Below are 23,479 nucleotides of genomic sequence, written 5' to 3'. Positions count from 1 at the left end.
CTGATTCCCAGGCCTTGTTTGGGGCTGAGATAATCAAGGGTGGGGATTGTGGATCGATAGCTGAAATTTGAAGCAGGAACAACTGCTTCTTTATGATAAAAATCCTGCATAAAAACAGGTTAGAAAGCTAAAGAGAATTAGAAGTTTTCATGAAGAAAACTTACATATTCTTCTTCCCAAAACATAGACAGAGAGAACTTTTCTCCACAGAAACTCAAAACCAAACTTTCATTATTCAAAAGCATCAATCGTTTGCATCTTTCTGCCTATTTATAGACTTTAGGCAATTCCTAAACCTACTCAACTTCGGTTTCCAAGTTCGACTAGAACTAGGAAAAGAAACAACCAAAAACTTTCTCTAAGTCTAACGTAAAAAATAAAAAAATCTCCTATCATTTCTAAAAGTACTAAAATCTCTCGAACTCTCTTAGATTTCCTAGCTTCACACGTCCAACACTCTCTCTTAAAATCTATCCATATCAAAAGCAAATAAAATCCTAATAAAATAAAATTGTAATAAAAAGAAATTCTAATAAAAGTAAAACCCCATGTTGCATGGGATCAATGTGAGCCGTTGATCTGCGCAAATCGGCTTAATGCCCCTGCATCAAATATGCCTTCTGAAAAGTGCTTGTGCGCTGAACTCAATGACTAGGTCTATTTTGGTAACTAGGCATCTTGGATAACTAGGTGCATTTTGGTAACATTTAACTTGACATTGTAAATATAACAACACCTTAGTTTTTTTTATATTTTGCATTTGAGAAGGTGTATTTTGTTCTTATGAAATTTAAGAGTAATTTAATATGTTAAATTCAGAATACTGGTGTAGGCTATGAGAAAGATCTTTGATCTTCTTAAACAATGTAATTTTAGTGAAATTTCAAGCCATTTTAATAGTAGAATAAATTGTTTTTAATTTTTTGTGCTTTGGCATCAAGAGTCAAGACACTTCTCTTGAATCATGTTCTTGTCCCAAATTTGGAATCCACATAATGAACTAAAATTGAGCTCAAATCTACATAACCAAGGGCTTCATAGCTGAGCCAAAAATCATAATAACAAAAGAAAACCTTATTTGATTTACATCCCCATCACATCAGTCACTCACTTCTTTCTTTCCCACTAAAGCTATAAAATAACCATCATTTTTTAGCCATGAATGACATGCAGGGGGCCATAAAAATCTTGAATCTATACTTCAATCACTACACTGTGAAATTGTTTGTCACCGGCAGGCATGCTATCCAAATGAAGGATCAATAGCCCACACGAAGAATCATATGTGAAATCAACAGGGTCTGAACCCACAAAGCACTTCCTGGGTTTTGCAGAGGAATAAGCACCCAACCTTCCACACCCCTTCACCTCCATTAAAATTGTTCCCAGAACTTCAGAGCTCCTGTTTTCTAATGGCTGTAACGAGATCCCATTTTGTTCCCCAGAGTAAGCAGACTCCAATTCAGACACAAGAGTGCAATCCCCAACTTGGTATCTCAGCTCTTGGATTGCTCCTCCAGCATTATACATGTCTATCAGCCCCAGAGGAGCAAAACTAAATCCGGGTGCCAAGACCTGCATTACAATTAAAAGCTGATTACGACAAAGCATACATATGTAACATACTGTTACAACTCTGGCCTAGTTCTCATTCTAGTCTGAATGTTGTCATACTAAATCAATCAAAACTCATTTGACTCTCTAACTGTGTGGTTTTTAAAAATTGAATTGTGACATGGAAATTAGAGATGCAGAGCCAAACCTTGATAGGTGATATGGTGAAGATTTCATGCTCGAGGACCTTGAGAGAGACGGGCATGGCAGCGTGGTTGGGGAGGCGAACGAGTTCTCTGTCCCCATGACGGTATACCACGCAATCCCCATTCCAGTCAGGGTCCGTTGCCGCGGCCGCAAGGAGATGGACATCACAGCCCCTCACAACACATGATAGGGCCTCTGTTCCGGTCTGATGAAACATGTTCTTCTTCTCAATGCTGTTCCAAGCTGCACCTTGGCAGTTGTACACGCCAAGGACCCCCGTGTATTGGTTCATGTTCCATATCTTAAGCAAGCTGAGAGAAATACCAGCCACCCATTACAAAAAATAAATTGAAGGAAATGGAAATCCAAGAAGAATTAAAACCCAATTAGTAATTTACCTTACTCCGTCCCGAGTAGGATCAGAGAACAGACAGTCTTTGGTGGGACGACCGGGAAGTCGGGGTCGAAGAACAGAGCCATCAGGCAATACCAGCTTCTTTAGCAAGTCGAAGTTGTGCCTCCCAGGTTCATCACTGGTTGTTTGAGGTAAATACAGATGATAAGCAAAATAGAAAGAAATGCTAAATTCAGACAAATGAACACAGAATGCAATCCAGTTGTAGTTAGCCGAGAAATAGCTGTAGCAATCTCTCAGAGCTGTTATCAAATAGTCAATCATACACACATATGTATAAACAAGGGAAATTGATATTGGGATAGCTATACCAATCTCTCAGAGCTGTTCTCAAATGGTCAATCTCTGAGAAATAGCTATTAGTCAATCATACACACATATGTTATAGAGAAAGGAAATTGACATTGGCACTCACCTGACGTAGATGGGTCCACCACTGATGGCCCTAGCGGAAGCGTGGAACTCAGCTGCAGGATGGTTGGAATGAAACATGTCCCAGTCAGGCTGCATGAACTCGCCTAGGAATACGCTGTTGTACGCCACAGATGCAATGTGGATGGTATGAGACATCGGATCACGCGGGAAGAAATCGTCTGATGCCCTCACCACAGCCGTCTGTTTCGAACTGTGTTCATACACACCCATATGTCAAATTTTGATCAAAATGCTCAATGACAACAAATTAATACACTTTATAGGAGGTTAATACGAGATCCAAAGCGAGGCTAATCGAATCAACAGTCTGGATCGATCAAATGTGGGACCAACTATTCCTTCGAGTCATACAAAAGTACTCTTAAAATAGAAGGGGGCTTATCTATCAAATCAAGGGTGTGTCAAATATCCAATATCCTAACTTAAGTGCTCAGACATATCTGACCGGAAAATTAGATGCAAATTCATTGATTTTGTCTAGTGGGACCACACTTCATAAACATCTGTAATTGGGCACTGATATATTCGCCCATTTTCTTCCTCGGCCACCCCTAGTAAGTAATAACGTAAAAAGTTTGTCATAAATACACTAGATGGGATGGCCCGGGGACTAAAGGGGGATTTTATAATCCCAAGGACAACGACCATAGCACATATGCAATGTGTGCACGGGATCATATAAAAATACAAACAAAAAGAAATTGAAATATCATTTTCCCATAGAAGAAAACAAAAAGCGGAAGCTGGATTAGGTCCCCTTACCAGTAAAGAGCATCAGTATTGTGGCTCATGCAATCGATGCACCCATTATCCGCAAAATTCTTAGCCACAGACGCATCAAGTGCCTGATGAAACTGCCGTGTGAGCTGCACCCTACCTCCCAAACCCTTCCCCACCGTCTCCAATATACACTGCACATCCACCTTAACCCCATCCACCCCTTCCGAAGCCAAATACCCATGCAACTTATCATAAAACCGGTACACCCTCTTGGGGTCCACCAACCCCAACCCTTGCACCTTCATAGCCTCAGTCTTCCACCCTGGATCGTTCAATTCCACCCCCGGTCCCACCACCGGATACATCATCTTCGACCCATATTCCTCCCCTGGCCTGACCCCACCCCAATACCCAATAATCGCGTGCCACACGTACACGTATTTTAATCCATACTTCTCCTTAGCAATTCTCACAATATTCCTAATCCCAATTTCTGGGTCATCCTTGGATTGGAACTTCGAGTTCTCTTTAATGTTAGTCAGTCTCTGAATAGGATGACTCTTTTCTTGATCTTGATCTTGATCGGGACCCACCGATTGCCATCCGTCGTCGATGATGACGAATTTCGCCGGAGTACCACTGGCGGCGAGGGTTTTCAGGCCGGACTCGACTCTTTCTTGGGTGACATCTTGGTAGAATGCGTCCCATGTGCACCACCCAAAATAGTCTACAATGTTTGGTAGCTTTTTTTCGTGTCTTTGACGGAAGGTTTTGAGGTGGGATTTAACGGCTGAGATTGAATCTGTGATGGTGGAGAAAGGGTCAGACCCGGTATTGATGAAGAGAGAGTGTGTGAAGGATGAGGATTTGGTGTCTAGATCACCGGACTCGAAACAGAGTTCTAGTTCGTCTTGTGGGTTTCCTTGTAAACAAGCTCTAAATGGGCCTTCAATAAGTGGGAGAAAAACAGTGTAAATGCTCTGATTCTCATTGTTTTCTTCTCCTTTGGTTTCAATTAAAAGGAATTGGGTTTCTAAAGGAATATCTCTGCCTTGATCTCCCATTTTCTGAGCCATCCACCATAGCTTAAAACGAAAGCATGATAGAAATCGCACGTCTCTGATCACAAAAAAAAAAACCCTAGATAAGTTTTTGTCTTTTTCTTTTTTATTTATGGAAGAGATTTAAGAAAAATTTTCTACCTCATAGTGCCGAGAGAGACCACATGGTGACTACGATTTTCTGGAAAGACAGCACCCACGAAAATACCTTCGATTGGGCTGGAAGTTGCCGCTGATGTTGAGATTACATTATCCGGCACGCCAGATAATATTGTACGGTCCTTGATAATAAGTTTCCGATCGGCAATCCTAACCTTCGGTGTGATTGTCATCTTCCTATTCTTCTTTTCCTTCTTCTTTTCTAACAAATTCGAGTCCTGTAAGATCGAAATCACATTGTTTAAGAAAAAAAAAAAAAAAGAAAGACTCGAAAGCCATGTAAAACTCTTAATCCTATGTAAATTTATTATAAATTTACATCTTAAATGCACCTTAACGAACGAACAAAACCCAACAAATGAAAGCAGACAAAACTAAGAAGATCTCGAGTTTCCTAATACCTTTTTCGGCTGAGAGATAACTCGATCGGATGCAAAAATGGTAGAAAACCTAGAACATGATCCCAAAAAAAAAAGAAAAAAACAGACCCGTCAGCAACAAAAAGGAGAAAAATTGTGGAAAAAGAAAGTATGGAACAATTAATGTATGAATACCAGAGAAAGAGGGCTTGTTTGGAAGCGTATCAAAGCGTGGAAGAGATGAAAACAAAGAAGAACGAGAGAAGGAGAGGAGGTGTGAAGAGAATGACATTGGAGGGGTAGAATTTATGGAGGGAGAGAGAGGGTTAAAACAGAGGAACCCAAAACCGTTCATCTTGCTCGGTTTCTTGACCTCGTCTACTGGTGCGTACAAGTAACCACCTACTAACGGCAGAAACACCAAGCTTCTTCTCTTATTTCTTCCTCTATCACTACAGAGCCGTCAAAGTTGACGGAAGATGAGATTGACACGTTTGATCCACGTCCTGCAAATCCACATTACGTATTAGATTATTGAATCTCTACGCTGGATCCACGTCTGATTACGGTGACGTGCCTCAAATATCCGTGCCCATATCTGACCTTTTGCTTCCATCTTTTTTTAATTTTTTTCATTCTACACGTGTCCCCACCGAAACCTTAAAAAGCGCATCTCATAATTTGGGTGGAACATACCAAAAGCGCTTCTTGTTTTTTTAGTACCTGGGTGGAACATAGTAAATGCATATATCTCGTGATTTAAGTACTCTCCCAATCCCATCAGGGTCCGAGGGTGATTGCTTGGACCTACTTCAAAGCAAAACCATGCGTGTAAATAAAGTCAGATCAGGTCAAAAAGGAAGATATTGAATGTTTGCTTCCTACATATCAATGGTCAAGATTCAATAATTGGGTGCTTGATAGTATCCGAACGCCGAACCCATATTATCCATAAGATTTGCTAGGGTCCATCGCAAAAGACATTTCGCGGCTGGTTTGTTGCATGTCGGACCGGCCACCTCGTGAATGGAGACAACAGTTGCATGTTGGACCAGCCACAAAATGCATTTTGCGATGGCCACTAGCAATTCCCCAATGAGAAAACTTGGATGCCCCCAGATTATTTAAAACCTTATAAATGTAAAGTTTCCTTCAACATTTAAATACATTTTTAAACGTAAATTTCTATATAGCTATTAGATATCTTATAGATTTAAATTTTTTGATGCTTTTAAATCCGCCCATGACCGCATGTAATACAAATAAGGAAAATGGTATGGAGACCGAGAGTACGACCAATGGGAGAGCTCAACAATGAGAATGTGCCATGTGTGCAAAAAAAAAAAAATTAAAAAATTAAAATAAAATCCCAGGCCTAAGTGCTGCCTTTGTCACTTGTAAGGTTGTGGCAAGAAGTTGTTCGTTCGGTCCCTGCTCGGCCTTACTTCCGGTCTCCCTAGCATTCATTACTCGTACAGTAATGTTAGAAATTTCTAATCCCAATCAACCAATGTTAACGTGTACTTTTATCATTTAATATGAAGGGCCAAAAATTACTAATGCTCTGTTTGGATGCCGGGGTTTTTTTTTTTTTCCTGGGATTTATGTGGGTAAAGGTAGGAGACAAAAGAGGGGACAAGCATTAATTAGAGAAAGATATTATGATGAGTGGAGAGAGAAGGTAGAGAGAGAAAGAGAGAACACCCTTTTCAAGACAAGATTTTGCTGATGTCAGCAAGAAAAAGCTGATGTGACCACTAAACCTTTACCCACATAAATCCTGGGAACAAAAAAAACCCAGCAACCAAACAGAGCATAAGGGTTTTTGCTAGCCACTGCCCTAAGGTGCATTGGGAACTTAATTTTACATGTGTTTTGATAATAAAGTATCAAAACATGTGTAATATTATCAAAACATGTGATAATAAAGTATCAAAACATGTGTAAAATGATTGTAAAATAAAGTTCTCAATACACCTTAAGGAGTGCTCTTAAGTGACACAGGAGCCGAGACAACTAGTCAGGACGATGAACAGAAAGTCAATGCCCCGGCTCAGCCATGACGTCCCGCTAGACTCCTTAGAAATTTAATTATAAAACACATGTTTTGCATGGATAATTACTTACACTGAAATGTTGTTGGCTTACGTGGATCCAAGGAGTTATCCTTCTATTGTTGGCTTACGTGGATCCAACGAGTCATCCTTCTATTCAGTCTTCCTCTAATTTTAGTAGTCTATTATAGACATCGATCCTAATAAAGAAAACACTAAAAAATAATTTTTATTAGACTCTTTCTTAACGGACACTATCTGAGACTTGCATATCTGTGATCGAATCCATAGAAATGACGCAAGCACAGATCCGGCCCATTGTCATTCAATCCACCTTGATCTAATATTATTAAGTCCGGATAATCAAAATCCGCTTATGGTTTGATTTTTGTATCTCTTAATCCCGCGGACGAGATGTCCCCACTACAAGAAAGACCCAGAAAAAATATCAAACTGTAAATGATTTGAGATGGTTTCTATTTAGGGATTTGCTAGTGTACATCGCATAAGGCATTTCGTGGATGGGCTATTGCATGTGAGAGCAGCCACACAGGCTCGCTTTTCAGCAGATTTTGTCTTCATTCACGAGGTTTGATTTTTGTACGTCTTAATCCCGCGGACGAGATGTCCCACTACAAGAAAGTGATCGCTGCAGAGGCTCTAATTTCAAAAAAATTTGCCCGTTGAATCACTGAACTGGACACGTAATCACGCCAGAGCCCCAATCGAAACCACAATCTGATGGGATGGAAGATGATCTGAAAACCCTCTCTTGTACGTACGCCACGAGGGAGTTTGTAACAAAAACTCCTACAGAAAGACCCTAGTAGCCCACAGAACAATATCAAGCTGTAAATGATTTAAGATGGTTTCTATTTAGGGATTTGCTAGCATCAATCGCAGAAGGCATTTCGCTGATGGGTTATTGCATGTGAGAGCAGCCACACAGGCTGACTTTTCAGCAGATTTTGTCTTCATTCATGAGGTGGCTGCTCTCACATGCAACAGGCCATCCACGAAATGCTTTCAGATGGACGCTAGCAAATCCCTTATATTTATATAAAAAAGAGATTGGCCACTGTAGACACCCAATTTTGGGGCTCCCACAGCCACGGATATTTTCCGCAGCTGTTGCATCATAAATGGCGACGGATTACCAAGATGCAGAGTCCATTGCTATATACATTTAGGGGCCGTTTGGAAAAGCGGATTTTAGAATCTTGGATTTCCTCAAAATTGTAGATGGGAGATGAGAAAAGAAGAGACCGGCCGTCGTTTTCTGATTTCTGGCCCTTCTTTTCGACAGCAAGAGAGCAAGAGATGGTCTCATGTTTCCATTTCTTACTTAAAATCCAAGAAACGCTGTCAGGACAAAGGTTTTAAATTTCAGTTTCGGAGAGCGTTTCGGTCCTCACTGAAACCGAAATTTTCGGCCAAAATTCTAAAATTTCGGACGAAATCCACAAAACCAGATAAATGAATATTTTACTATGTCGAAAATCTCGGCCAAAATTCCCAAAATTTCGGTAATTTAGCTGAAATTTCGGGAAAGTAATAAATAATTAAAAAAATCTAGATTTTTGAGTGAAATTCCTTACATTTCGGCTGAAATTTCGGGGAAAATGAAATTTAGATCGAAATTTTGAACGAAATATTGTAACGTTTCGAGTATATCTAATTTCAGTTTCGGTTTCGGGTTGACCGAAACCCAAAATTTCGGTAGAAATTTAAAACCTTGGTCAAGACAGCATATAACCGCTTGATCATGACTTTTACACTGTTTTCAAACTCAAAACTTGGATTCTAAAATCCAAGGATCCAAACGGCCCCTTAGCGACATCATATTTTGTGACAGCTAATTTTGAAAAGGGATTTGGTATGCACTTAATTAAGTGAAAAGCCATTCCGCGGCTGGCTTTTGCAGAGAGAACAGCCAAGTCAGATGAATTTAATGAATAAGACAAAATCTGTTCAAAAGTGAGCCGGTGTGGCCACACATGCAAAGATAGGCGTGAAATGGCTTTATGCGAGATTGTCTAGCAAATACCTTTGTACAAATTTCATTCTCTTGTGGCGAAAGACAAAATCTTGTCGTCAAAGAGTATTTCTTGTAGTGTCCTTTAAGCATGGGATTGAGAACATAAGGATCCCGACCTACCAGATCAGGATCTCAATGCAGATCCATGTCTTCATGTGGGACCCAATATTAGTTGTGCTTGAGATTGCTTGCGAGCAATATCATAAATTAGATTTGTCATACACATTCAGATGTTGGTCCTGCCTTAGCCATGGTGCAGGAATCATTACTTCAAATTTTAGGTGGAAGTTCACCTCCTTAAGGATAAACTCACCCCACTGCCCTGTTTATGCCACTACCGCCCAGTCGCAACACCACCAATACAGTACACGCTTCTCTCTGTCTGGACCTTGGTGGCCCTACAACTAAATTGTTTGGATCTTTGAACAAGGTAGGGATCGCCTATACTTATTCCTATACTTATTCTCACAGCCAATATTCTCTATCCCTTCTCTCTTTGAGCACAAATCCTTAGTTAGGGCCCAACAATGAATAGAAATTTGAAGAAGGTGGACACCATTAAAAAGTGTGTGCTTTTTTAATAAAAAAAATCACTTGTACTCATTTTGTTCGAAGATCCAAACCGCTCATTTGTTGTGACGCAACATACATAGGCCTCGCCCTAAAAATCATCTCCCTTAGATGATCCTAACTCTTCGAATCACAGAGTTTTTTATGAGGTGTCGTCATCTTAGATTGGAGGGTTAGGATGATCCGATGGAGATGATTTATGGAGCACGACCTATTTTCATTGAGGCTTAACAAATGAATGGTTTAGATCTTCCAACGAGTGGCCAAAGTGAAATTTCTAAAGAATATAATTATATGATGTATTTAGTGCCATGTAATAGGTGGGCCCAATGTGCTAAAGCCCATTTTGCTCGAAGATCCAAACCATTCAGTTGTTGGGCCCCGATGTTTCTAGACCGTGCCTTAAAAATCATCTTCATTGGATGATCCTAACCTTCTAATTTGTAGATAAATTGTACTGTACAGAAATCTCTAAAGATCAGAATGTAGGATCATCGTATGGAGATGATTTTGTGGAAGAGGACTAGTTACATTAGGCCCATAAAATGAACGGTGCAGATATTGGAATAACGTGGGCCATAATGATTTTTCTAATAAATATTCCTTATTTGGTGTCTGTGGGTGTATGTATTTTTTAAAAAATAGAGTGGGTTGCATTTTTTATGAGTAGTTAAATAATAGAAAAACAGGAAATACTACAAAAGTGAGCTGGTGTGGCTGCTCTCACATGCAATGCAATAGGCCATCCGCGAAATGCCTTCTACGATGGACGCTAGCAAATTCCGTTCATTAAATTCCTACAATCCAATTCAAACAAGGCCTGTGGGCCCCAATTTAACCTTTTTACCTGGACCGTCTCTCTCTCCCTCTCTCTAACTTTCTAGGGTTAGGGTTTTGCTCTATCTTCCTCCTCTCTACAGGTACTGAGGGTTTTAGTCTGCCTCCCTCCTCCCTAGTCTCTTCCAATTTTTGATAGGGCTAAGGGTTTTACCCGTATTAAGAAACAGGAGCTTATAAATTCGCCCCCTTCAAGTCCCTAACCCTGCGCATTCATCTGCTATATCACATCCTAAGATTGAAATCAGTTCAAAATCTCATTCTCCATTTCCAAACCATGAAAATGGGAATAAAACCCTTCTTCTCCAAGCACTCAATCACCCATTTCTCAAAATTCAATCGAAAATGCCGCTCCTCTTCACCACATATTCACATAAATTCTCCCTCTGTTACAACCATCTCCCCATCAATCCCTTCATCACAAAGAAATCTCCATCCCTTCTCCCCCTCGCAAAATCCCCAAATCCCCAAACCCATCTCGTTTCTCTCTAGGTCTCTCCACTCTCTTCAAGAAAACAGTCTAGTAGAAGCCGAATCTGATGCTGAAGATGAAGAAAATGACGGGCCCATGAACGAGTTTTTGTCCCGATTCGTATGGATAATCCGCGGAAAGCTTTCAGAAGCTTACCCTAACTGTGATAAAGAAACCATTGAAGGTATGCTTTTGATTATAGTAAAGAAAGTAGTTGAGGAGATGGAGAAAGGTGGCCTTGAAGAAATGCTAGACTCTGCGAAAAATACCCAGGTGATCGATTTTAGTCAGGATCTTTGGAAAACTGTATGGGAGGTTAGCAATTCTGTTCTGGATGATATGAGAAAGGCGCGAAAGATGGAAGAAATGAAGAAATTCCTTCACTCTGAAGATGTTAAGGAGATGTGTCGGTTCGCAGGCGAGGTTGGTATTCGAGGAGACATGTTGAGAGAGCTCAGATTCAAATGGGCTAGGGAGAAATTGGAGGAAAAAGAGTTTTATCAGAGCTTGGAGCGCCTCCGAGAAGAGGCATTGGAAGAAGAGAATGTGGAGAATAAGGATATGATCAATGTTGAGGGGGACGACAGTTTGGTTACTGAAAAACCTAAAGATATTGAAATTGTTCTTCCACAGAGACGTGGGAAGATAAAGTATAAGATCTATGGGCTTGATTTGTCAAGTCAGAAGTGGGCGGAAGTGGCTGATAGAATCCATGAAGCTGAGAAAGTCTTCACGCCCGAGGAACCTAAGCCAATTTATGGAAAGTGCAAAGTTGTTACTGAGAGAATTCTTGGGTTGAAAGCGGAGGAGGATCCGTCCCCGCATTTGGCTGAATGGGTGGAACTACTCCGACCTGGAAGGGTTGATTGGCTTGCGCTGCTCGACGGATTGAACGAACGAAACCCAGGTTTATATTTCAAGGTATGTTGCTGCATGGTTCTATAATTTCAGATTATGTTATATCTTTGCCTAGTAATTCTAGCATGTGTAGAAGGCATCTTTTCATTCCTATGATTGTGCCTATCTGTGGTTTTCTTCTCATGCGCGCCCCTCTTAACTTCATTGCAAATGGTATAGAAAAAATGCATTTAATTTCTTTTGCTTTTACTAGTTCATCCTCTTTGTAGCTCCTATCATTATCGATGTCATAAATTCATTTATAAAAATTCCAAACGATAATCTAAGTTAGATGCTGACAACGTAGAACCCCAAAACAACTAACAACACTTAATGAAGAAAAAATAATACCCTCCCAAATGTGCTTCAATTTTACTTACAGCTGGAAGCATTGCATTTAAGGCTTAAACATGAATTGCAAATTTGGGGCTCTTTAGTTCTACTTCCAAATCAGTTCCACTAACCTGCTACTAAAGTACAAAGCAGCAATTATCAAGCAATAGCTTAAACAAGCTTGGAACAAAAAACTAGAATGGGGTTGTTTTGGCTGGGCTTCCTAGGGTTCTTAGGGTAAATCCCACAGGACGAAATTCTTGTGATGAGATCAAGGCGCTTTCACTAGGGTAAATACCACAAGTTCTTGTGATAAGATCAAGCCTTCATTGGTTCTAGAATGCAACCTCGCAATAATGGTTGACCTGGGCAAAATGAGGTCTACATGAAACGATAAGGTAAAGATTTTTTTTTTGTTCTTTTCAAATTAAATTAAGAGGTTGTGGACTCATTTGACTTGATTGAGTCAATCATTGACCCTGCCAAGTTGACTTGAAAGGCCTTGGGGTGCGTACATCTAGCCCTCCCCAGACCCCGCAATGGCGGGAGCCTCATGCCCTGGGCCACCTTTTTTTTTAATTCAAGTTTTTGTTCTTTTCAAATTAAATTAAGAGGTTGTGGACTCATTTGACTTGATTGAGTCAATCATTGACCCTGCCAAGTTGACTTGAAAGGCCTTGGGGTGCGTACATCTAGCCCTCCCCAGACCCCGCAATGGCGGGAGCCTCATGCCCTGGGCCACCTTTTTTTTTAATTCAAGTTTTTGTTCTTTTCAAATTAAATTAAGAGGTTGTGGACTCATTTGACTTGATTGAGTCAATCATTGACCCTGCCAAGTTGACTTGAAAGGCCTTGGGGTGCGTACATCTAGCCCTCCCCAGACCCCGCAATGGCGGGAGCCTCATGCCCTGGGCCACCTTTTTTTTTAATTCAAGTTTTTGTTCTTTTCAAATTAAATTAAGAGGTTGTGGACTCATTTGACTTGATTGAGTCAATCATTGACCCTGCCAAGTTGACTTGAAAGGCCTTGGGGTGCGTACATCTAGCCCTCCCCAGACCCCGCAATGGCGGGAGCCTCATGCCCTGGGCCACCTTTTTTTTTAATTCAAGTTTTTAAACATTGTCTTGAATTATGTCGAAACTGGAAGCAAGCAGTATGATTTCCATCTTGAAAGAAATTCTTCAACTATTCTAGCACTGGCAAACCATATGGGTATGTGATGTCATTTATAAGATGGGGATGAGAGGCACTATATACCCAATAGTCTTGCCGTAAAGTTATGATGATTGCATAATTAATCATCTAATAATCGCTTTTAGCAAACTATCCATTCATTTAAACAAATACTTTTCTAAATTAATGGAACTAAAATTGCAAACTTAAGAAAAATTCACAGTATTTTGCAAGAAGAAAAAATTATGAATGGCGGAAAGATGAAAATGGAGATCGGGGGAGTTTTTGAAGGGGCAATGTTGATGTTAGATGCATGCAGGATTTCATATTTACCCCTAGGATTGGACATTCAGGTGAGCCTCTCTCGGGCAATGAGCTAATGGTTGGGCATTCTGGCAACATTTGATGACTATGGATGTAGAATGGAGATTCAACAAACATGATGGATCATAGCAACATTCTTAATAAGAATCTCATAGGAAAATTCATATTTGATTCAAGATTGATCATGTAGTGTAATTGATTAATATCTCATTCTAAAAGCAAAGAAATGAACTTCGATGAGTCCTCTGCAGTAAGCAGGGTAGCGAGGCTTTCACAGACTGAGAACGACTATTGATTCTGCGCCAAAGCAATCCAGCTACTATTAAATTACATGGTTCACCTCGCATGCGAGGCTTCGACGCTTTAGAATATCTCTTTATGGGTTTGGTTTCGGGGGGCGGTTAGGTTGGAGGTATTGAATCGTAGGTGAATATTGCGTTCTACATACCTATTGCCGGTCCTAACCTATCGGTCTCATTCCTGGTTTTATTAAAGGTACCATTCACTTTCAATTGTGGAGATAGCAATCATTAACTACATTGCCTTGAGAAAACTCAACAAATAAGACCTCTAGTTATAGACTGAATCCATGTTTCCAAGTTCACGTAATGGAAAAGGAATTAATGAATTCTAGGTTGGACCTTAACTTGACGCCCTCAAGTCGATTGGTAGGATTCCAAGGCATCTGTCAAAATTGATTATATATATATATATATATATATATATATATATATATATATATACACACACACTAGTAAAAAATCCCGTGCACCGACAAAGAACTGTATAGACCCCATCATAGGTTGATCCAAACCGTCCATGTGATGGAACACAACATCAATAGGTTGTGCCCGTAAAATCATTTCCATAGGCTGATCCTAGCCCTCCAATCTATGAGGTTTCCATAATTAAAAAAGCATAAAGGAGGGGGGTAGGATTGAAATTATGTGGCTTTAATGGGTGCCTTTGTTAAAAAGCATAAAGGAGGGGGTAGGGTTGAAAATATGTGGGTTGAATGGGTGCCTTTGTTAAAAAAGGTCAAAAAAAGTGATGTGTAATTCTCATAGAATTTTGGGAGAAATTCAAATAATTCTCTCATTTTCTCTTCTGCTATATATATATATATATATATATATATATATATATATATATATATATATATGAGAGAACATTTCCTACACACTTGTGTAGGTAAGTTACCTACACACTACCTTAAAATACAGTGGGGGCCCACATTGTTTGGGTGATCCAAACCATTCATTTGAATGATCCTCACATAGATAGGGTGTCCACAAAAAATCAGATCCATAGGATCATCCTAACCATTCAAACTATGGAGGCAAAAAATGGACTAATTTGTGAAGGTTTATACACGTCCATTTTACCTCCACAAATCGTAGGGTTGGGATGATCCTATGGATCTGATTTTTTGTGGACACCCTATCTATGTGAGGACCATTCAAATGAATTGTTTGGATCACCCAAACAATGTGGGCCCCCATTGTATTTTAAGGTAGTGTGTAGGTAACTTACCTACACAAGTGTGTAGGAAATGTTCTCTCTCTCTCTCTCTCATTATATATATATATATATATATATATATATATATATAGAGAGAGAGAGAGAGAGAGAGAGAGAGAGAGAGAGAGAGAGAGGAAAGTGTTGGTGAGCTTAAGCTCACCAAACTTATGGTGAGCTTAAGCGCCCAATCACATTGGGGCCTACTTTGTTAGGATGATCCAAAGCATTCATTTGAAAGGCCCTTACATGGATGAGGTGTGTACCAAAAATCAGCTCCATAGGATCATCCTAACCCATCCATTTGTGGAGGTCAAAATGGACAGACATTATTTGTCCACAAATTTGCCCATTTTTGTCCTCCACAAATGGAGGGGTTAGGATGATCCTATGGAGCTGATTTTTGGTACACACCCTATCTATGATAGGGCCTTGCAAATGAATGGTTTGGATCACCACAGAAAATGTGGGACCATGTGATTGGGGCGCTTAAGCTCACCAACACTTTCCTCATATATATATATATATGAGAAAAACATTGGTGCGCTCCATTTTTTTGGTGCGCTTAAGTGGTTATAGCGCCTCCCATTCTTTTAAATGTTTGGTCCCACATACAGGAACAAATGGGAGGCGTTATAACCACTTAAGCGAACCAAAAAAATGGTGCGCTAACTTCTCTCTCTCTCTCTCTCTCTATATATATATATATATATATATATATAGAGAGAGAGAGAGAGAGAGAGAGAGAGAGAGTTTCTGAGCTGGAGCTCAGATAAGCTTATCCAAGCTCGAGCTCAAAAACTCATTTGGGCTCATTTTTGGGGTGATCCAAAGCATTCATTTGAAAAGCCCTTACATGGATAGGGTGCCTACAAAAAATCAGGTCCATATGATCATCCTAACCCTGGGCAGATCTGTGGAGAAATAGTATCTGTCCATTTGTCCTCCACTTTTGGATGGGTTAGGACGATCCTATTAATCTGATTTTTGGTACACACCCTATCCATGTAAGGGCCTTTCAAATGAATGCTTTGGATCACCCCAAAAATGTGGGCCCACATGAGTTTTTGATGCTCGAGCTCAGAAATACTTTACTATATATGTGCGTGCGTGTGTCTATAGATGTGCCCCTGCACTTGCCATTTAAATGGGGGCTCATATATTTTATTTTCCTCTATTGATCTATAGTTGTTGGAAACGCCTAGGAAGGGTGTTTTCTCGAAAATGCTTTTAAAAAATGGAAGCAAAATGCGGAAGATTTCTTAGGAAAAAGTTTTGGAAACAAATGGGAACATGTGGAAAACATATGGAAAACATGTAAGTAACATATGAGAAATATATAGGTAATGCATGGGAAACATGTGGGAATCGTACGAGAAACATTTTCTAGAAATTGTGCCAAAAAATTAAAATAAGTACAAAAAATCCACTAAAAAATAATACATAAGTCATTTTTTTTGTCTTTAATTAAAAAAAAAAAGGAACAAAACTCTCTCTCTCTCTCTCTCTCTCTATATATATATATATATATATATATATATATATATATATATATATAGAGAGAGAGAGAGAGAGAGAGAGAGAGAGAGAGAGTTTCTGAGCTGGAGCTCAGATAAGCTTATCCAAGCTCGAGCTCAAAAACTCATTTGGGCTCATTTTTGGGGTGATCCAAAGCATTCATTTGAAAAGCCCTTACATGGATAGGGTGCCTACAAAAAATCAGGTCCATATGATCATCCTAACCCTGGGCAGATCTGTGGAGAAATAGTATCTGTCCATTTGTCCTCCACTTTTGGATGGGTTAGGACGATCCTATTAATCTGATTTTTGGTACACACCCTATCCATGTAAGGGCCTTTCAAATGAATGCTTTGGATCACCCCAAAAATGTGGGCCCACATGAGTTTTTGATGCTCGAGCTCAGAAATACTTTACTATATATGTGCGTGCGTGTGTCTATAGATGTGCCCCTGCACTTGCCATTTAAATGGGGGCTCATATATTTTATTTTCCTCTATTGATCTATAGTTGTTGGAAACGCCTAGGAAGGGTGTTTTCTCGAAAATGCTTTTAAAAAATGGAAGCAAAATGCGGAAGATTTCTTAGGAAAAAGTTTTGGAAACAAATGGGAACATGTGGAAAACATATGGAAAACATGTAAGTAACATATGAGAAATATATAGGTAATGCGTAGGAAACATGTGGGAATCGTACGAGAAACATTTTCTAGAAATTGTGCCAAAAAATTAAAATAAGTACAAAAAATCCACTAAAAAATAATACATAAGTCATTTTTTTTGTCTTTAATTAAAAAAAAAAAGGAACAAAACTATTAATGCATGTATTATGCATAAAAGAGCATTCATAAATCATTTGTTGGATGCAGTGGTTGGTATGTTTTCTATTTTGGTGAATCTAAGGAGCAGGGATGATGATTCTCAGTGTGCGTTCTTCGTCGTCTAGGGTCCTAATGCGGCAGCAGGCAGATCTTTGCAATGATTTTTGGTTAAAGTTGGATGTTATACGTTCTAGAGGGCGGATTCTGTGGTGTATTTGGAGGAGATTTTAATGTTACTTGATTTATTTATGAGGGAGTGGGGTGTTTTCATAATTTTACTAGCATGACGTCTTTTTCTAAATTTGTTAGTAGGAATACTTCGATAAACCTTCTTCTTTTGGGAGTAGTGGGGGAGAAATTAGAGCAAGAATTGATTGGATCGTTTTCTTCGTTGCTACCACTGGGCATCTCTTTTACTGGGTCAGTCCAAGTTGTCCTCCTTAGACATGTCTTTGATCATTACGTGGTTTGGAATCGATGCTTGGGTCTTGGGGCTCCTCTTCCGTCATATTTGAACTCCCATGGTTAGAGGAACCTAAGTTTAAGGAGAAAATTGAGAAGTGGTGGGCCGAGGCAACGGGGTATGGTCCTGCTGATGTTCAGGTTGGCAGAAACTTAAGACTCAATGAATCAAAGTTGAAAGGTTGGGTCAAGGAAGATCTGGGATTAGTAGGCAGGAGGAAAGGGTTATTGGTCCTTGACTTGAGTTGTCTAGATGGTAGAGATAAGGAGCACCCTAACACTGAGGATTTTCTGGAAAGAGACAATGAGTATAATCGTATTATTTTTTTGAATGACATCTCAGAAACTTGTTTTTTTAGTGTACTCGTATTTTGTTCCAAGAATAGCTTAAATGGAGTTGAAGATCTCAGTCCAAATGAGGCGGAAGTGCGAGCTTTACTATTTGGCATTAAATGGTATTCATCTAACTCCTCTCCTCTGATCATCGAGGGGGATTCGTCTAATGTGATTACATGGGCCTTGGAAAAATCAAGGGAGCCTTGGCAGCTTCACAGCTATATTGCGAAAGTAAAGGATTTAGTACGGCGGGTTCAGCCAACTATCAAGCACAGAAGGCTTTTGGCTAATGAAACGGCGGATTATTTGGCTAAAAATGGTGTTCTGTTAGATTCCATGCGGGTTATTATTGCGGGAAATGTAAGGGGGGATGGGGAAGCGTAATTAAATTTTGGTACTGTAGTTTTTCGATGTAATGCCTTCGAGCTACTGTACTTGAGCCCTGGTGGGGGACATCTTGTCCCCTGCGTGGTCCCTTCCTGATCAGTAAAGTCAATTTTCAGAAAAAAAGATCTCAGTCCAAATGGCTTTAGGAAGGGGAAAAAGACACATCTTACTTTCACAATATTGCTAGTGCTAACATGGTTTTAAATTTCGGTTTCGGCTAAAATTTCGGACTTATCTGAAACCAAAATTTCAGCTGAAATCTCGAAATTTTGGTCGAAATATGGTACACGCGCTCGAAATACCGTTTTTTGGGTCGAAATTTCGACCGAAACTTTGTAAAAGAATAAAAAATTAATATTTTTTAACAAATGTCGCCGAAATTGCCGAAATTTCCGAATTTCCGACCGAAAATTTGTAAATTTTTGCTATTTCGGTTTCAGAACGTTTCGGTTTCGGTCTTGACCGAAATCCGAAATTTAAAACCATGGTGCTTACTAAGAGGTGTGGGAATAGAATTCATTCTTTGCTGGTGTATAGGGTGCATATCGATGATCAATATTCTATACGCACACCTTTGCATTATATTAGCATTCAAAAAAGGGGAAGAGAAAGATAGGAGTGCAATGCATAATGAGAAAAAAGACCACCTTTGCCTTTTATTAGCATATGCAACATATTAGAATGACATTAGTACCGTGACCGTGAGTCGGCCATTGTGGCATTTGTGGTATTTGATCATTAGTACCGTGCGTCGCGTAAAACCTTTGTGTTATTGTGTTCCTTTGTGTGAGCCTCCGCTTTTTTGTATTCAGTGATTGTATACTTTTTATTTATTGATCAAATCTTGATCTGAAGAGATTTTCAAAGGACTTTGTGGTTCCTCTGATAGAGATGGAAGTTTAGTGTCACCACACAATGGTGGTTTCAGAATGTAAACAAATGAAAAGTATTTCTGTTGATTAGTATTCTTAAGGATGTAAGGCGCTATCTGAAAAAGTGCACTTAACGAATAACAACAAATCACATAGATCGCATGAAGCCTACAATCCTCTACAGTCATCATTGCATAACCTGACCATTGTGGTATTTGATAATGAACGCCCATAACCTCTTGGTATTTCTTGCTTTTCTTCCAAAACCTCCCTACATTTAAAGCTCACCTACAAAAACTGTAGTACTCAAAGTCATCCTATGTGAAATGTATCCATTATCCGTCTTTATCTTCCCCTAATGGAGCAGACATATATTCTTTTCACTTTTGCTAATTATAATGGGGCAGCTATCTGAAGTGCTGGATTTATGTAGAGATATCATCTCTCCTCAAGCATGTTCAAAGAACCACTAGTGATTCTACTGATTCTCTTGCAAGGGCGTTGGGTGGGCGGAGCTTAATGTTGGTGAAGAATTACCTCTTGTAGTCATTTAATTTTCCATAATAGTTGTTTTTAGTTGTTCTCTTTATGTTTATAGGCCCTGTTGGACCATCTTGATCCTTGGCGGGATTTCTCCATTTTTTTAATGATTAATCTTGTATATTGTGCAAAAAAATAATGATTTCGACTATCTTTCAAGTTCTTACAACCATTCAAAAAAAGAAAGAAAAAAAATCTTTCATGTTCTTACAGGCTCTTTTGCTTTCTTGTATAGTTAGCCGAACTTGTTTTGGATGAAGAATCTTTTGAGACCAACATTCGAGACTATTCGAAACTGATCGATACTCATGCAAAGGGGAACCGCATAGAGGATGCTGAAAGAATCCTGCAGAAAATGACTAAAAAGAATATCGAACCTGACATCCTAACGTCAACCATCTTAGTTCATATGTATGGTAAGACGGGCAACCTTGAGCGGGCAAAGGATGCATTTGAAAAGTTAAGGAGCCAAGGCTTCCAACCAGATATGAGGGCTTACAATTCGATGATAATGGCGTATGTGAATGCCGGACAACCCAAGTCTGGTGAATCATTGATGAGAGAAATGGAGGCAAGGGATTTCAAGCCCACCAGGGAGATTTACATGGAATTGTTGAAAGCATTTGCTCAGCGGGGCCATGTCGATGGGGCCCAAAGGATCGTCAACACAATGCAATTTGCTGGGTTCCAACCAACATTGGAGTCGTGCACATTGCTTGTTGAGGCCTACGGGCAAGCGGCAGATCCAGATCAAGCCAGAAACAACTTTGATTACATGATAAAAGCGGGCCACAAGCCAGATGATAGGTGCACTGCTAGCATGATAGCAGCATATGAGAAGAAAAATCTACTTGACAAGGCCTTGAATTTACTCTTGGAACTTGAGAAAGATGGGTTTGAACCCGGGATTGCTACATACACCGTCTTGGTGGATTGGTTAGGTAAGTTGCAGCTTGTTGATGAGGCTGAGCAGGTATTGGGGAAGATAACTGAGAAGGGAGATGCTCCTCCTTTCAAGATCCATGTAAGCCTTTGTGATATGTACTCGAGAGCGGGGATTGAAAAGAAAGCACTCAAATCACTTGGGATTGTTAAGAATCAGAAAGAACGATTAAGAGCGGAGGATTTTGAGAGGATCATATATGGGCTTCTAGCTGGTGGTCTTGTGCAGGATGCAAATAAGGTTAGTGAACTTATGCACAAGCAGGGTTTTACTTCGTCGGAGCCCATCAAAGTGGCTCTAATGGCAGCTCAAGCAATGCCTCGCCAAAAACCGACAACCAGATAGGAGGAAATTGGGAGCGTTGCCTTCAGGAGGGAACCTGCAACACTACATGATTTGCCCAGCAAACTACATCGAAGTGAGCAAGTTCTGACTCACACTACATTTCCTTGTCTGTGAGCTTGCGTACTTTTGCCATAGTCTCTATCACATGACAGTAAAAACCAAGAGAAAAGTTGGTTATTTGCAATCAAATCTCAATAGTGTATTTCATGTTTCTCTTTATGTCTTTCATTTCTTGAGAGGTTTCGAATCCATTGTCTGATATCACTTGTGACCCTTTCTATCTTCTTTTATTTACTGTGATTTACCTGCAAAATAAGTTGCGAATTATGATATTGATTAACCAATTTTCTATAAAATAATTAACAAGGTCTCTAGTTACTTCCACACCCTGTAATTTTCACAGCATGCTTCTGTGTGCGCCCACACATTAACTCTGATCACAGATGTTGCCTATTTTTCTGGCAAAGCCATGCAGAAGAGAATCCTGCAAAATATGGGTTCAAGAGTGGCTTGAGCCTTCTCTTTCTCTATTGTCTTTCAAACCAGTCATCTCGATGTTAGCTTGACCATAGTTATGAGGTTCGAAAAAAGAAAAAAATAGTTGTGAGGTTCGAATTCAGGTATGATTCAGCAAGGCAAATGTTAGAAAACTTCGGAAAATATTTGGAAAGAGTCCTGTATGTATTTGGGAAAAATACTTGTTTTGGTTTTGGTTGAAATAAGTCATATTTTCTTTTCCTATGTGGATGCAAATCATATGATGCTTTATCTTTTTCACCGAAGAATGATCGAATTGTTTGTTATTTTAGTGTGGAGGCTAGTTCAACTGCTTATGATGCCATTTAACAATTTTAAAAATTTCCCACATTTATGTTTTTGTCTTGAATTTTATCATCAAGATATTTGGCAATCTTGAATAACCTTCACATTGTCAGAATGATTTATGGCGGTTTTATAGATTTGTAATTTCTGATTGGGTATAATCATTTATTACATTTTGAAATCACTAGGACTTTTTGGTTGTCATTAGCAAATGAAATGTGTGTTTCATGTGATAGGATGATGCTTCATACTTTGGGCTTTCGTCCGATAAAGAACCGCAAATAATTAAACTACCAATTAGACTCATGGTTCTGATACACCATACCAGTGTCTAGAATCTCAATTTTTTTCTTGGGGTACCTTTAATTAGATTCAACAATGCTAAAGAGTCTATACCTCAATCTGGACATGGGGCACACCAGATTATCTCGTAGGTTCCACGATGATCTTGACCCCTCTTTCAACATTCATATTTGGCATTGGTGGGGACACTAAATCACTAGCTATGATTCAATACTTGTTTGCATCGCTTAGGAGATATAAATGGTTCCATTTCAATACTTGTGGCGTTTGATAGTGTCCAATGATGATGATAAGCTGTTGATTTTGTAGTCTTTCTCTTTGTCTTCTGCATGAGATATCCATTAACCATGTGGGTCGCCTCATAATGTTACACATGATCAGTCTTAATTTTAAGTACATACCCTCATTGACCGTAAAGCTAACTTAGTGGTTCTCATGTTGTAGACCCATCATTGGGTGGTCCCAACAATTATACTCAGACGTGCTCTAATTAAGATGTCAATAGTCACAGACAAAATTATGATAGAATTAAATAGTTATATACTATGCTATAAAATGGAAGAAACGGTCACAAAAACCCAGCAGGAAGGGCGCCACATTGGATCCACGATCACTCAACTTGTATTTATCATTCCTTTAATTTTGTCCCCTCAATTTGGCATTCCTCTTATTTCAACAGTTATTTAGACCTCATAATAAAGAAAAGGGATTTGCTAGACAATTATGTGGCAGGAGAGAACCACCACCTCAGGTGAATTAAATGAATGAGACAAAATCTGCCAAGAAGTGAGCTTGTTTGGTTATTCCCTCCAGTAAAAAAATGAGCTGCAAAATGGCTTTGTGCGAAATTGCCTACCAAATCCTTAAATTGGGTTCTTGAAATGATTAGAAAGCATAGGTCTGGTCCATTGACATTGACCCCACCTTGATCCGATCCATCAAAAACCGTTCAGGATTATGCTAGAAAAGTTAAATTGTTGATTTTTGTAGGCCTTAATCTTACT

General features: G+C 39.4%; 2 protein-coding genes across 3 annotated transcripts; one reads left to right on the top strand and one right to left on the bottom strand.

Annotated features, from left to right (window-relative positions):
• Positions 1–996: 996 nt before the first annotated feature.
• On the bottom strand, positions 997–5,355 carry DIN10 (Raffinose synthase family protein). Of its 2 annotated transcripts, none has more exons than XM_077381826.1 (8): positions 5,106–5,355; positions 4,953–5,008; positions 4,534–4,769; positions 3,374–4,450; positions 2,592–2,801; positions 2,160–2,294; positions 1,763–2,072; positions 997–1,575 (listed from the first exon to the last, which is right to left on the bottom strand). In XM_077381826.1, the coding sequence occupies exons 1-8, from the start codon at positions 5,263–5,265 to the stop codon at positions 1,195–1,197; spliced, it is 2,565 nt and encodes an 854-aa protein (XP_077237941.1). In that variant the 5' UTR covers positions 5,266–5,355; the 3' UTR covers positions 997–1,194. The 2 variants fall into 2 exon arrangements, with proteins under 2 accessions (XP_077237941.1, XP_077237942.1); XM_077381827.1 differs by having other exon boundaries at positions 4,953–5,001; positions 5,106–5,354.
• A 5,080-nt stretch (positions 5,356–10,435) lies between these two features.
• On the top strand, positions 10,436–21,734 carry NFD5 (pentatricopeptide (PPR) repeat-containing protein). Its single transcript, XM_077381824.1, has 2 exons — positions 10,436–11,802; positions 20,298–21,734. Exons 1-2 carry the CDS (start codon positions 10,687–10,689, stop codon positions 21,348–21,350), a joined length of 2,169 nt encoding a protein of 722 aa, XP_077237939.1. The 5' UTR covers positions 10,436–10,686; the 3' UTR covers positions 21,351–21,734.
• The last annotated feature ends 1,745 nt before the right edge of the window (positions 21,735–23,479 follow it).

This window comes from Tasmannia lanceolata, unplaced genomic scaffold (genome assembly GCF_043159265.1).
Source record: "Tasmannia lanceolata isolate RefF3 unplaced genomic scaffold, GAP_Taslan_0.1 ptg000006l, whole genome shotgun sequence".
Lineage (NCBI taxonomy): Eukaryota > Viridiplantae > Streptophyta > Magnoliopsida > Canellales > Winteraceae > Tasmannia > Tasmannia lanceolata.
The sequence above is the reverse complement of the archived record's forward strand: the minus strand, read 5'-3'. Positions and strand labels throughout refer to the sequence as shown.